Source organism: Motacilla alba, chromosome 20 (genome assembly GCF_015832195.1).
Source record: "Motacilla alba alba isolate MOTALB_02 chromosome 20, Motacilla_alba_V1.0_pri, whole genome shotgun sequence".
Classification (NCBI taxonomy): domain Eukaryota; kingdom Metazoa; phylum Chordata; class Aves; order Passeriformes; family Motacillidae; genus Motacilla; species Motacilla alba.
In genome coordinates this window covers 8,180,450-8,195,423 of record NC_052035.1, presented here as the reverse complement: position 1 = coordinate 8,195,423, position 14,974 = coordinate 8,180,450, and the positions used below count along the sequence as shown (strand labels likewise).

The window sequence follows — 14,974 nt, the reverse complement described above, 5'->3', positions numbered from 1 at the left end:
TAACAGATTCACCTGGCAAGAAACTAATTCCAGAGCCTCACAAAACCATCCCTGACCATCAATCTGCATGCTTCCAAGTCAGCTCTGGGGCTGAGGACTCTCCGTGACATCAGGGAGCCAGGGTGAGGGCACTGGGAGCAGCCATCCCCTGTCGTCGAGTCCCTGCTGTGGATTCAGGGTGTCCCGGTTGCAGCAGCCAGAGGGGTGGGAGACCCAGTTCCTCCCAGGAGCCTCTCCCTGTTTGGGGCACTGGTCTGAAGAAATGACCTAGAAAGACTCAGGGCTGAAGTTCTTTGGTGCCTGCCCAGCTGTGGAGCATCCCAGCATCACTGCTCAGCTCTGCACTTGTTTCATGCCTCATCTTCCTTGCCGTGGACCCCGTAGGTGTCAGCGCAGCAGGGAGGGGGCTCTGGGTTGGGGACATGTACCTGGTACAGCCAGGCAGGTGGGGGGCATATCCCAACTCAGCCTCAGGATGATCCTCAATGCCCCGGCCGGGCCAGGTGGGACCCGAGACCCCCAGGGGAGGGGGCAGGACAGGGATCCCCAGCACACACGGTGGGGGCTCAGCTGCCGCGTGCCCGTGGGTGTCCCAGGGGAAGGAGGAGCCGAGGGCAGCCCTGACCGCAGGCTCTCCGGAGCAGGCAGCGGGCCAGCCGGCTCTGGCACCCGGCCCGGAAGTCTGTCCTGCCCCTTCACTGTGACTCTGCAAAACGGTGGGGCGGAGGCCGTGACGATGACGATGGCCGGGCAAGGAGGAAGTAGAGGGGTACGGCTGGGTGCTGCACTGCTCGGGGCAGAGCGGAGGGCTCGGCTGAGCACGACAGAGGAGAGCCAAGGCCGGCCGGCAGCCACAGCCATGGCAGAGGCCGAAGACAGGAGCATCCATACCCAGCACATCTCGGCCGTGCACAACGTGCCCATGCGGGTCCTCATCCGGCCCATCCCGGCAGAGCTGGAGCCGGGAAAGGTGCAGAGCCTGATGGAGACCCTGCAGGTGAGCACAGCCCCCGGGATGCAGAGGCAGCCCCTCCTGCACCCGTTCACAGAGCACCGCGGGGGAAGCTGTCAGCAGCCAAGCCCCGGCACAGCCCGGGCGGGGGTGTCAGGGGAGGATGGGGGCGCCGGGCTGTGTTGCTCCGGGATGTCTCTTCCCCTTCCCAGGAGGATCCCGAGCGGGTGCCCCCCATCGACGTGCTCTGGATCAAAGGCAGTGAGGGCGGCGATTACTTCTACTCCTTCGGGGGCTGCCACCGCTATGCTGCCCACCAGGCACTCCGCCGGGAGACCATCCCCGCCAAGATCATCCCCTCCACCCTCAGCGACCTCCGTACCTACCTGGGCTCCTCCACGCCTCACCTGCGCTAGCCCAGCACCCCGAGGATGCCCAGCAGCCCCTTCTATCCCTGTTGGTTCCCACCCGAGAGCCCTCGATGAGGATGTGGTCGGCGTCCCCAGCCCTGGGGAGTCCCCATGGTCCCTCCAGGTGGGAGGGGTCAGGGTGCCCAGACTCGGAGGGTCCCGCGGTCCCGGCAGCCGGATGGGTCGGCCTCTCACCGGTACCGGGAGGCGCCCGGCGGGGCCGGCAGGTGGCGCTATTGCGCCGCGCTGCGCGGAGCCACCGCGCGGACCGGGACGGGATAGACCGGGAAGGGATGGACCGGGACGGGATAGACCGGGAAGGGATGGACCGGGAAGGGATGAACCGGGAAGGGACGGGATGGACCGGGAAGGGATGGACCGGGAAGGGATGGACCGGGAAGGGATGGACCGGGAAAGGACGGGATGGACCGGGACGGGATGGACAGGGAAGGGATGGACCGGGAAGGGATGGACCGGGAAGGGATGGACCGGGAAGGGATGAACCGGGACAGGACGGGATGGACCGGGAAGGGATGGACCGGGAAGGGACGGGATGGACTGGGAAGGGATGAACCGGGAAGGGATGAACCGGGAAGGGATGGACCGGGACGGGACGGGACGGGACGGGATGGACCGGGAAGGGATGGAGCGGGAAGGGAAGAACAGGGAAGGGATGGACCGGGAAGGGATGAACCGGGGCGGGACGGGATGAACCGGGACGGGACGGGACGGGATGGACCGGGAAGGGATGAACCGGGACGGCATGAACCGGGAAGGGATGAACCAGGGCGGGACGGGACGGGATGAACTGGGACAGGATGAACCGGGACAGGATGGGACGGGATGAACCGGGACGGGACGGGATGAACTGGGAAGGAATGAACCGGGAAGGGATGAACCGGGATGGGATGAACCGGGACAGGATGGGATGGGATGAACCAGAGCAGGATGAACCGGGACAAGATGAACCAGTTGGGGTGGGATGAACGGGAGCACGGCGCAATCGGGAATAGCTGAACCGTGATGGAACAGGCTAAACCGGGGCATGGCTCAACCGGGAATAGCTGAACCGGCATGGAATGGGCTTAACCGGGGCATGGCTCAAGCGGGAATGGCTGAACCGGAGCACTCTGGAAGTGGGACAAGTCACAGCTCATTCGGGGCACAGCTGAACCAGGAAGGGGTACAGGCGAACTGGGACACAACAGAATCAGGACACAGGGAAGAGACACGGCCGACCTGGCACGGCCAGTCCCCAGCCTTCCCTCAGCGACTCTGGGCTCACCAGTGGTCCCAGTCTCCGTGGGGGACATCTCCAAAATCCTGTGATGGGGACAACTGCTACTGCACCTGGAATAAAGATGATCAAAACCCCTGCAGCTCCTTGGCATGGTGCTAGAGGGGGCTGAGGTCAGGAGCAGGGATGCAGTGGTCCAGCATGGCACAGCATGGCACAGCATGGCACAGCATGGTGGCCTGGCACCAGCAAGAGCAGCGGCTGTGGGCACACAGAACAAGGACAGACGCTGTGCAAGGAGATGGATGTTCTGCGAGGGAATGGATGCTGTGCTGGGCGATGGATGCTGTGACAGGACAATGTTCTGCCAGCCCGCCCTGCCATGGAGCTGAATTCAGGGTCAGCTCTGGCCCAGCTGTGGGGACTCATGTGGTCCTGCCACGCCGGGATGCTGTCATTTCTGCAAGCATCACGTCGTCACCCCACGTGCAGCCTGGAAAAAACTCCTCGAGCATCCCTTGGGCATCCCAGCATCCCTCTAAGTCAAGAGCCTCCATCCAGGGAGGGGAAAGGCCACTGACTCACTCACCACGCCGTGAGTCAGCAGAAGGACTGGGACGGGAACTGCGGCCGGACACTTCTGCCCCATCAGCCACGCTCCTCCCTGAACGGATCCTGTTCCCCTAGGGCAGAAACGGGCTGGGAGAGGAGGGCGTGGCCGGGTCATCTGCATGGCAGGAGCTGGCAGTGCTGGCATCGTACAGGGCACAATTTCCCGCTGCCTGCACGTTTCCGCAGCATCCTCTGGGGAGGAAGAGCAGGGTGGGCTGGGGGTACTGGGTGAGGGGAAGGCACGGGAGGAGACTCCGGCGCGGCAGAGCTGCATGTGCCGCATGAAAGCAGCTGCGTGCCGGGAGGAAGCCCTGCAAGCACTCACGGAGAGCAGCCCTGGCCCGCGGCTCCCTGATGGGCCATAAATTTCTCCTCAGAATTGTGGCGTGCTAAAAAGTTTCCTCTTGTTAGAGAGCGGGGGGTGGAGGGAGGAGGCAGCAGCTCCTGCGGCAGCTCCTGGGGCAATGTGGACATTTCCAGAGCGTCCCCAAACGGGTGTCCCATGGCAGGGACTGATGTCTGCCCATATCCTGTGTGCCCCCACTGCTGGGCATCTCACATGAATGCTGTTTGCCCTGCTCTCCCGGGCTTGTGCCCCTCATCCCTTGGATAAGAGGCAGCTCAGCAGAACTGGGAATTGCACAAAGTGGGAATGAACAAAGGCTGCCCAGATCCTGCAACTCCTGCAAGCCATGGGGGCTTCTTCCAGCTGGGAAGCCTGCTGCAGGATCTGCTTTTCCAGCTTACCATCCCCTGCAAACAGTGCCAAAGGTCCGTGCAGGTCCCGGGGTGTCCTGGCATCACTCCCAGGGCTCCCTGGCACTGGAGCTGTGTCCAAGGTGCCGTGTGAGCATCTCCAGGGCTGACTGGTGCATCCATGGGTGTGGGCAGCAGGAGCTGGTTCCCAGCCGGGGCTGCTGGTGCCACAACCCCCTGGCTGGCACAGGAACGGATCTCTGCAGAGCCCTGCATTGCCTCCATCTACCCGTCCTCCACCTGTCCCCCTTCCCTCTGCCTGACCCGCGGGGTCTCTGGTGTCGCCGGCTGACAGCCGATCCGGCTGCCTCCAATCCATTCGTTCCAGGGCAGGAACAAAGGCTCTTTGTGGGCTCCCCCCAGCCCGGGCCGGGTGGGGGGGGGGGTCCCAGCTCCGGAACTGGGACAGACTTCCCCGCGCGACAGGCGTGTAATGCCTTCCAGACCAGCAGCCCCAGCCCGCAGGTACAGCCCAGGGGGCAGGGGGGGCCCGGTGCTTCCCACACTGCCTGGGGACCCACCAGGTCACCATCCAGGAAAATGGGGAAACTCTCCTGTTCCCCCAAATGTTTCACAATGCCCAGTCCCCATGGCACTCACTGCTCCTCTCCACCCAGGGGGCTCCAGGGGCTCTGGGGGCTCCCAGATTTGCCATCTGTGGCATCCCAGTGTTGGGGAGCAGGGATAGACTCCCCTGGGATGAGACCCCTGCCTCCCTGGGCTCAGCTGGACTCGGACGCTGAGTGTGCCCAGCTGGACAGGACTGTGCATTTGGGACGGGGCAGCTCCCAGGCCTGAGGCCTCACTGGCCTGAGCACCCTGAAACTGGGGAGCCACGGGCAGAGGGGCCAGTCCTGGACATCCCCCAGGGCCAAGGTCTGGTATGGGGCTGTGGACTCGGGGCACTGAGTAGGATGGGATGGGGTAGGATGTGATGGGATAGGATGGGACATGATAGGACAGGGTGGGATGGGATGGGATGGGATGGGATGGGATGGGATGGGATGGGATGGGATGGGATGGGATGGGATGGGATGAGATAGGGTAGGGTGGAGTTGAATGGATCAGTCCAGCACTGCTTCACCAGGGCTCAGCAGGGTCAGGCCCAGTGTCCTGGTGGCCACATGTTCCAGCACTGCTGCGGGTCTGGAATCCATTTGCCTCGCTGGCCGTGGTGTTTTCCCAGCAGGGCTGGAGCGTTCCCGTGGGGCCGGGGGCAGCCCTGGCCCCTGCCCCATCTGCTCCCTGTTTATTTTCTTACACTTAAGTATCACCTCGAAGATAAACACTCCCTGGTGTGGGGGGGCAGGGGGCATTTCCCTGGCAGCAGAGACAGCACCCTGACCCCACAATGCCCGCCAAGCAGGAGATGCCTGGCTGGACTGGAGTCAGGGCTGCAACCCCACGCTCAGGCCATGTCCCCTCCCTGCTCTATGTCCCATGCGGAGTCCCTTGAATGCCTGAGCCACTGCCTGGTGCCCTCAGCTCTGGGGGCCAGGCACAGGGGCTCATGTCCTGTACCAGACGCCCACCAGGCAGCACAGCAACACCCAGCTGCTGCCACACGTCCTCCTGCCCCGCAGCCACAGCATCCGCAGGCAGCTGGACAGTCAGGGAGCCGGCAGCATTCCCGGCTTCCCATGGCTCCTGCTGCTCTCCCAGCCAGGGATGACAGCTCCTGTCCATCCATCCTTCTGTGTGCAGCATCTGGCGAGGCGGTGGTCACACATGCACATGTCTGCGCCAGCATGGAGGTGTCACCGCAGCAGGAGGTGGTGGCATTCAGGGTTTACGTGGCACCCACAGGCACACATCCATGTGCAACTGCACAAACACGTGCACACAGCCTCCTACTCATGTATATCCCTGTGCACACGCTGTGCACACATCCATGCGTGCTTGGATGTACAGACGAGTGCAGCTGCACACCCCTGCACACTCTCGTGTGCACACACGAGCGCTGTCCCCACGCCACACTGAGCCATCTCCTGTCTGCTGCTCCTTCCCTGCCCGTGCCCTGCCACAGGCCACCAGCACCCCACACGTGGCCGTGCCCCCCAGAAAAGCCCTGGGGCAGTTTGGCTGGCTGTGGGGACTGGGTGACCCCCCCGGCCTGTCCCTGTCAGCTGGTGGCCATGTGTGGGACGTGCAGCTGAGTACACAGCCCCTGCCATCCGTCTTACCACCTGTCAGGGCCAGGGGCTGCTGTGGACCCCCAGCCACGGCTCAGCAAGACTCTGGGGTGAGAGGGGGGCAGAGTGGGGGTTCCTCTCTCTGTACAGGCACCTGCCTGTTCCCTGCCTGTCACGCCAAGGGCCTGCCCATCCCCAGTTTGCCCCGGCACTGCCTGCACGTACCCTTTTGTGGGGGTCTGCACTTGGGTAAATGCTACCGAAGAAGGTCAGGGTCCCTCATGGGGGCTGATGCATGGTGTGAGCTGCCAGTGCAGACCCCTGTCCATCCTCACCCCCAGGAGGATCCCTGTCCTCTTGCTCAGCCCTGCACGTCCCCCGCTCCAGTGGGACCCCTGGCCCTTGGTGCAGCCCTACATGTCCCCAGCCCCAGCAAGACCACCAGCCCCCAGCCCATCTCTCTGCCCCCCACTGAGTGATTTACAGGCTCTGCACAGGCAGACAAATGGTGAAGGAAAACAGGGCAGGGGGTCCCGCCGGCCGGGGGCTGCCTGTGCCCTGTAGGGGGCAGAGGGGCCGTTTGCTCCCAGCCAGCAGGATGGCAGGCAGTGAGGTGGTGCCTGTGCCAGGCAGCACAGCTGCCCCTGTCATGGTCCAGCAGCCACAAGCCCTGGAAGCACTAGGAGAGCCCATGGGGGGACCCAGACCCCAGGAGCCATACCACAAGCTGCAGTCCTGCAACCACAGGCTTTTGCCCACGGGGCACTGAGGAAAATGATGCCACCCCATTCCATGGGCCCCAGGGCACCCCACTAACCACCTCACTGGGGTGTTAGTGATATCCCAGCTGCATTCCATGGCCACTGTCTCAGCCCTGGCAAGCCTCCAAGATTTCCCCCAGCATCCCTCTCTGGCTGTGGAGCTGCTGGACAGTGGGGACTGCAGCTGGCATGCCAAGTCTCCCAGCCCCATCCCCAGCAGCCCTGGGGGATCCGCCAGGAGCCGGGTCCTGCCCTCCACATGTTTTTGCCGCTTGACCTGCATCATGCCTGGAGCATCGTGGAGGAGGAAGAAGGGGAGGAAGGCAGGCAGGAAGCCTCCTGCCTGCTTGGTTCAGCTGGCTACCCCCTGCCTGCTCCCGGGAGGGTTGGGCTCAGGGCTGGGGGGGTTGAAGGCAGAGTGGGACCCCTCTGGTGGGGAGGAGCCGGGCCATAGTCTGTGGTGTTGAGTGCCAAGGAATGACAAGGAGCAAAGGTCAGGCTGGGGAGCACCCCCAGCCCTTCCCAGGACACCGGTGATTCCCGCTGCTGCCAGCTCATCGCTCCCCTCTCAGGAAAAGACTCCGTGTTTCCACTGCCGGCACACACCTTCCTCCTGGGCGGGAGGAAATGCTCCTGGCAGCGCTGCCGGCAGTGCTGCCCGTGCCTCTCCATGCCTCCCTGTCACCTCCCATGGTGAGCAGGCCCCGGGAGCAGAGGAGCAAGGAGTGCATCCCTGCGGGGCTGCCTGCCCTTGCTGCTCCTGACTGCTCCGGGCATCCTCCTGGGCACAGACCCTGTCCCGGGGGGGCATGGCAGGGTGTGGGCAGCAGCATGTCCCCCACTGGCATTACTCTGATAAACACCCCCGGCGCTGCACCAGTGCCATGCACTCCTGGTTGCCTTCCCCATCCCAGCTCCTGTGCCCCAGGTTCATCTCATGCCACCCTGTGCCGGACCCAGGGCTGGCAAGGGACAGCCAGGCAGGGGCTGGGGACACGCTGCCAGTGTGCTGACTGCGTGTGACATCGCTCTGCAGGTGCCAGAGGCCGCGGCACAGGGAGCACTCGTCGGACAGTGGCCCCGGCACTGCCGCGGCTCAGTTACCTCCGTGGGCATGACCTGGGGTCGAGGTGCCCGCAGCCAGGCCAGCGTGCCGGAGTGGGGCCAGGCCAGCGGCCAGAGCCAGCCCTGGCTCTCAGGGCTGGGGTGAGGACGCTGGCCGCTGGCCACCGGCCGCTGGCCGGAGCTCGGGGGGCCGGCTGGGGGTGGGCTCCGGAGCCAGCCCCTCCCCGGCCGTATAAATCCCGATTCCCCCTGCAGACGGTCGTCCCAGCCCTGCTCAGCTGCCGCGGCGGAGCAGCAGCGGGAAGGCGTCCGGAGCCGCCGTCGCAGCTGTGCCGGCGGGGGAAGGCTCCCCGCAGCCCGGGGGGTGCCCCCAGCGGGGCCGGGGGTGCGGGCGGGCACCCCGCCATGGCCTTCACCATGCTGCGCCCCGTGGCCGCCCGCGTGCTCTACCCCGACCTCAGCATGCTCTCGGAGGACGAGGAGAACCGCAGCGAGAGCGACACGTCGGACCAGTCGTTCGGCTGCTGCGAGGGCGCCGAGGCTCGCCGCAAGCTGCCGCGCAAGCCGGGGCCGATGGTGATGGTGAAGCAGAGGCAGGCGGCGAACGCGCGGGAGCGGGACCGGACCCAGAGCGTCAACACGGCCTTCACCGCCCTGCGGACCCTCATCCCCACCGAGCCCGTGGATCGGAAGCTGTCCAAGATCGAGACCCTCCGCCTGGCCTCCAGCTACATCTCGCACCTGGCCAACGTGCTGCTGCTGGGCGAGGGCTGCGAGGACGGGCAGCCCTGCTTCAGTGCCATCTATGGCGCCAAGGGCGACCTGGACAGCAAACAGCCCCGCAGCATCTGCACCTTCTGCCTCAGCAACCAGCGGAAAGGGGTGAGCGGGGCTCTGGGGTGGGTTAGGGTTCTTCCTCCCCTTACTGGCCTGAGTGGGGCAGGAGGCTCAGCATGTCCCCAAGGGATGGGGGGCAGCAGACCCTGCCTGGGCTGAGTGGGGCAGGAGACTTGGCATGGCTCGGTGAGAACCACAGCTCCTGGCTCCAGCTCCCACTGGAGGTTTTGGCTGCTCCTGGCCAAATCCTGCTTGTAGCCACACGCCTACAGCTCCTGCTCACGTCAGAGGGCTGGGCTGCTCCCCCACGTCCATCCGGGCTGGGAGGTCTCAGGGGTTAAACAGTCACCCCGGAGCTGGCAGCACTGGTTGTCCCAGGGGGGCTTAGAGTTCGCTGGCTGACCTCTTCTCCATCCCCATCCCCATCCTCATCCCCATCTCCATACCCACCCCTGCCAGCCCAGCAGCACTGCAGCAGGCCTGCTGCAGCAGTGATGTGATGAGGACAGGAAGAGCCCAGCAGACACCTCCCGAGGGGGCCCAGACCGAGCTCCCCATCCAGTGATCCCATGCAGGCTCTGCTGGCAGCACTGGCACAGCTCCCACACAGCTGAGCTGGGCCATGGCAGAGCACCCCCGTCCTGCCCACGCAGCTGATTCCCCTCAGCACCCTGTGGCTCAAGGGACACCTTTCCTGTGGTGAGCCCACCCTGCTGCCCATGCAGGGTGTGCTTGACCCAGGAATAGCTGTGCAGGATATGGGGTGCAGGGTGAGGGGCTGGAAGCTGCCCAACCTCTTGGACATTCCTTGGCAGGGCTGTGAGCAGGGGCTGCTGTACTTGCTACTGTCCCCACAGACCCTCAAGGTGTCCCACGTGTGACCCCAAGCAGCAGACCCGTGGGTCACACTCCAGTCCTCAGAGCTTTTTCACATTTTGCTGCTCCATTTTTAATTGCTCCCCTGCTCCTGCTGCCCCCCTCAGCAGCCTCTCCAGCCCTCCTGGGGTCCTCCAGCCCTGGTCCTGGCAGAGCTGGGATCCTCTGGGCTGCTTCCTGGGGCTGGAGCCAGGGGTCTGGCACGGTGCTGGATCCCTCAGGGGACCCTGTGGAGGCGCTGGGGCTGGGAAGCTCCTGCTGGAGGGCAGTGGGGGCAGCTGGGTTGGGATCCAGCTCTGCATCCCAGCCCTGAGGCTGGAAAGGGACTGTACAGGGCTGGAAATGGGCCGGGCTGGAAATGGGTTGTACTGCGCTGGAAATGGGCTGGAAATGGGCTGTACTGGACCATGCTTGGCTGTGCAAGGCTGGAAATAGGCTGGGTTGGAACTGGGCTCTGCTGATCCATGCTGAGTTATACTGGAATGTTCTGGGCTAAATCTGGACCGTGCTGGGTTATACTGGGCAGTACTGGGCTGATGTTGTTCTCATAAACCGTGAGGTAGAGCTGAGTCTCCCCATCCCAGTTTGGACTCTCTCTGTCCGGGCTGTGGATCTGTCTGGGGGTGTGTCTGTCCTGGGGTGCCACTGGCCCTTGCCACAGGTCTGAGCCCTGCGGTGCTGAGCAGCCACGGGGGCTGTGTCCTGCAGGGGACAAGGCCAAGGGGGACCCACCTTGGAGGGCTGCACCACAGCACCCACCTCCCTGCCCCACACTCCACCACTTGTCAGGCACAGCCCCATCTGTCTGTCTGTCCACTCCAGGCAGCACAGAGCCACCCCATGCCCGAGCCACTGTCCATCTCACACTGGGTCCCCATGGAGGAGTCGCTGTGGTGGACAGCGGGCAGGAGCAGGGCGTCCCCCACCCAGACACCCCGTGGTACCTGCAGCTCTCCCTCCTCTCTCTGCAGGGCAGTCGGAGGGACCTCGGGGGCAACTGCCTGAAGGTGCGAGGGGTGACGCCCCTGCGAGTGTCGCGGAGATGAGCCGGGCTCCGGCAGCACCCACCTGAGACGGCGGCAGAGGCAGACGGAGCCCGCACACGCCAGCCCAGAGACCGCAGCGGGGAGGGAGGGAGCTGCTCACCTGGGGTGGCAGCGGCCGAGCCCAGGCTGGCACCACACCGACACTGGCCCTGGAGCCGGCAGTGGGGCGGGAGGACGCTCCCGTGGCCGAGGCTGCCCACGCGGGGCAGGGCCGGGAAGGGGGGTCCCCGCGCCCCGGGGCTGGACTGGAAGGGGCCTGTGTGCGGCCGGCGTCGAGGCGCTCCGGGGGGACAGTGTCGTGGCCCTGGGGATGCTGGTTGTGCACGTGCAGCTGCTTGGAAAATAAAGCCTTATTTTTCTGATGGGCCGGTGCCTGCCTGTCACCCCCGTGTGAGGTGAGATGGGGGTCCCCAGGATGGCTCTGGACCCCCAGCCCTGCACTGCTGCTCTGTGCCGCTGGAACCAGCGTGACCATCCCATCCTGTGCCACAGTGGGATTCACATGGGTAACACCCCTGGGTGAGGTCTTACACTCTGTCCCTGTGTCCCCAGGCCTGGATGACAGCTTTAGCCCCACAAAGGCTGCAGCAGTCCCAAGGGGGTCAGTGCCATGCCATGGGATGGGGATGGCACTGCCAGCCCCGTGCTGCAGCCACACGTGCCCGAGTGGTGGGTCAGGGTTGGTGTAACTGCTTTTGTGCCCTGCCCTCCACCTGGTACATCGTGACTGGCACGATGTCACTGCCACTGTGGCTGCCACCATCACCACTGCTGCCACCGGCACAATGACTGTCCCCACCGTGACTGCCACTGCCACCACGATGACCATGCAGAGCCTTGTACAGTGGGGCTGCAGGCAGCAGCACCTGCTCGGGGTCAGGTGGGGACATGGGGGGTTCCCAGGCCAGATCCCCACATGGGATTCTGCTTGAGGGGGCTGGACTGGCTGGGCGGTGCAGAGAGCTGAGCCTGGGAATGGTGCTGTGCCGGGGCTGGCGGCTCCCAGGGGCCGGCGTGTCCCACGGAGCAGAGGCAGCTGTGGATGGGGCAGCTGGGGGCTCCCCCCGGGGGCTGCAGAACTGGAGCTGCCCTATCTCCGTAGGTTCTGGAGCCAACATGGAGCAGGGGGAGCATGTTGAGGGTCCCGCTGGAGCCTGCCCCAGGCAGGAGCTCTGTTGGGAGCCCACAGCACCTCTTGGCCCCCTGCTCGCCGAGGTGAGCCTGCCCCGGGCTCCCTCCCCCGGGTTTGATTTATGGAGCTGACAGCGCGGTGCAGCTGTGAGAGCTGGTCCCAGGCAGGGACCGGGGTGGGTGGGAGAGGTTTGTTCTCAGCGTGGCTAATGTGTCCCAGACCCCAATAAACAGCCGTGAGATTCTCCAAACAGCCCAGGACACAGAATCCCTGCCCCCGGGTTTATCGGGGGGCAGGGGCCGTGGGGGATGCTGTGCTCTGCAAACAACCCGACCCGCACATAAAAGGGGACCGTCCTCATGAAGTAGCAGCTCTGGAGCCCCCAGGGGGTCAGCAAGGGCTGGTGGTCCCAGTGCTGGGGGCACAGCAGGTCCCAGCAATGAGTGTATAGGTCCCAGTATGTCCCAGGGCTCCGCACCAGTGTCCCAGGATGTCCCAGTGCCAGCAACTGGAGCCTCAGCGAGCTCCAATGTGAAGACCATGAGCCCCAGCGAATCCCTGCACAGGAGCTGTGCATCCAGCACGTCCCAGTGCCAGAGACTGGGGCCCTAGAAAGCTCCAGTATGAAGGCAATGCACACCAGTACATCCCAGTGCTGAGGCTGTGTGATCCAGCATGTCCCAGTGCTAGGGCCATGGGTAGCAGCACACCCCAGTGCCAAGGATGGCACAGTGACCCCAGGGCAAGCTCCAGTGCAACAGCCCTGGGTCCCAGCATATGCTAGTCCAGCAGCTGGGCACCCAATAACATCCAGTGCTGGGGTTGTGGATTGCAGCCCGTCCCACTGCTGAGGCTATGGATCCCAGCGTGTCCCAGCACTGGGGCCACGGGTCCCAGCATGTCCCAGTGACAAGCCTGTGGGTCCCAGTACATTCCAGCCCCTCCCAGCACCGTGAGAGGGAAACGGTGACTCAGAGCTGCCGGGCTGGTGGGAGCCGGGTGCCCCTTTGCCCCGTGTGGGGCGAGTGCTGTGGCCACTGATCGCTGCCGGCCAGCGCCGGCTCCCCGGCAGCCGCAGCCCTGCACGGAGCCCAGCCACGCTCCCCTCCCATCCTCTCCCCTTCCTGCGTGCGGACACCCTTGGAAAGGCTCTTGGCCGCTTTCTCTGAGACAGGAAGGTGTCCCCGAGTCTCAGGAAGGAAAAACACTCAGTGCTGAACCCACAAAGACCGTCTCTGAGGGGCCAGGGCTGGAGAGGCTCCAGGCCTGACATCACCTGGGAACTGGAACCAGAACCGCAGCTGCACTCCGCGCCCGGTATTTTTTTTTTTTTTAAACTTGTGTTTTTAAACTTTCTTTTTATAGATTTTTATTTTATTATTTTTTTTTCCCCTTTCCCTTCTCCATTCCCCTCCCAAATATTTCAGCCTCCCCGCAGGCTGGCCAGCCAGGCTGGAATGCAGCAGGGCTGCACCCGCGGGTGCCGGGAGCTGCCTTGCCGGTGGGACGGACGAGGCTGGCTCTGGCCAGGCAGGAGCTGCTGGAGCCACGGGCAGGGGTCAGCCTGGGCTCACCCCCAGTGACAGGGGCCAGGAGCTGATAGCCCCCGGTACTGCTGTGCACCAGGGCTGCTGGGAAGGGATCCATGGCCAAGCAGGGACACAGGAGGGTCAGTCTGGCCACGGGGTGTGGGAGGACAGAGGGCAGAGGGGTCGGGCAGAGCCCGCAGTCCGTGGGCAGCACTGCTTTCCCGACTCACCACCCCCAGGACGGGGCTGTGGAGTCAAACCATGTCTGAGTCAGAGGAGCAAGAGGAGCCAGACAGGGATAGAGGATACAAAGACACATTTTGGGGCCAGGATTCAGCCCTACTCATTCCTTGTCCTTTGGGTGCTGCCTGACCCTCCCTGGGCTTCCCCCAGAGTGGAGGCTCATGATAAGGACTCCAGTGTATCCTGGAGCAAAGCTCAGTGGCTGGTTGCCTGGGGAATCCTCCCTGTGACAGTGACAGCCATCAACTCAGTGTCACAGGTCACTCCGAGCCCTGTTGGACATGGGGGCGAAGGACTGGGAAGGGACTCCCAAGGTGTAGATGGCACTGAGTGGAGAAGGGTGACACATCTCTGCTGCCCAGGGCAGGGTGGAGAGAAGGATCAGGGAGGGATGGGATGGGATGGGATGGGATGGGATGGGATGGGATGGGATGGGATGGGATGGGATGGGATGGGATGGGATGGGATGACCAAGGGGCAGCACGATGGTGCTCCAGGTGGGAGTGCTGGGCAGTCTCTGCCTCCCCATGCCAGCAGACCCAGACTGTACTGACCCTCCAGCATCCTGCCAGGACCCCTGGGGAAAAAAATGGGCAAAGGGTCTTCCTGAGACCCCCAAGATACCTGCCAGATCCTCACCGTCACAAGGGATGCACAGCAAGAATGCCCCAAGGTCCCACATATCCCTGGGGTGCAGTGGGCACTGCTGCAGGGCTGCCACCCCCCCGCCACGTCCCCCCCATGCACAGGAGCCCTCAGAGCCGCTCGCCCTGCTGGGACCTCGTGCCAGCTGCGGTCCCTGGGGACACGGGCCCCGCAGCAGGGACAGGGTGTGAGGCCGTGGCGCGGGGTGAACGCCAGGTTAATCTCCCGCTGGAGCTTCCCTCTGCAAACAATAAGACAATGCCCGGCCGGGGCCGCCTGCGTAACCAGCGGCGCGGAGGGGAAGTTGTAATATTTGGATTTAGCCCTCAGTAAATTAAGGAAGAAAAAGGAAAAAACGCTGGGGGTAATCAGAGCAGGGCTGGCCCCGTGCCCTGCCCCACGGCCAGCGGCCCCGGGGGCTCAGCTCAGCCTGTGGACAGCAGGTGAGCAGGGCCAGAGGCTCTGAGTCAGTGAGGCCGGGCATGGCTGGGAGAGGGATACGTCCCTGAAGGGCAGGCAGAGGACAGGCATGTCCCCACCATGGGGACAGCAGCCTGGAGGGTCAAGGCTTGGATACCCAGCAGGGCTGTGGGCAAACATCTCCAGGCACATCAGAAAAAAGGGATCTGGGCCAGGAAGTTATTTTAATCCAAACCTCTTCATGGGAAATAAAATCCTATTTCTGCAGCTGGGGTGGCTGGGCAGGAGAGGGCCCGGGGGGGTCGTCACCTTCAGCTGGCA

The 14,974-nt window shown here is 64.2% G+C and overlaps 2 protein-coding genes across 2 annotated transcripts; both read left to right on the top strand.

Moving 5' to 3' along the window:
- The first annotated feature begins 460 nt into the window (after nucleotides 1-460).
- SRXN1 (sulfiredoxin 1) lies at nucleotides 461-1,666 on the top strand. The gene is made up of 2 exons (XM_038159368.1): nucleotides 461-997; nucleotides 1,165-1,666. Exons 1-2 carry the CDS (start codon nucleotides 476-478, stop codon nucleotides 1,366-1,368), a joined length of 726 nt encoding a protein of 241 aa, XP_038015296.1. The 5' UTR covers nucleotides 461-475; the 3' UTR covers nucleotides 1,369-1,666.
- Nucleotides 1,667-8,196: 6,530 nt separating this feature from the next.
- Nucleotides 8,197-11,046, top strand: TCF15 (transcription factor 15). The gene is made up of 2 exons (XM_038159380.1): nucleotides 8,197-8,807; nucleotides 10,610-11,046. The coding sequence occupies exons 1-2, from the start codon at nucleotides 8,331-8,333 to the stop codon at nucleotides 10,682-10,684; spliced, it is 552 nt and encodes a 183-aa protein (XP_038015308.1). The 5' UTR covers nucleotides 8,197-8,330; the 3' UTR covers nucleotides 10,685-11,046.
- The last annotated feature ends 3,928 nt before the right edge of the window (nucleotides 11,047-14,974 follow it).

Bases quoted from the DNA above. Each gene is read 5' to 3' on its own strand.
- SRXN1 (XM_038159368.1), top strand. From the start codon at position 476: ATGATCCTCAATGCCCCGGCCGGGCCAGGTGGGACCCGAGACCCCCAG. The intron at 998-1,164 runs GTGAGCACAGCC...TCCCCTTCCCAG, and splicing joins GCCTGATGGAGACCCTGCAG to GAGGATCCCGAGCGGGTGCC.
- TCF15 (XM_038159380.1), top strand. From the start codon at position 8,331: ATGGCCTTCACCATGCTGCGCCCCGTGGCCGCCCGCGTGCTCTACCCC. The intron at 8,808-10,609 runs GTGAGCGGGGCT...CTCTCTCTGCAG, and splicing joins TCAGCAACCAGCGGAAAGGG to GGCAGTCGGAGGGACCTCGG.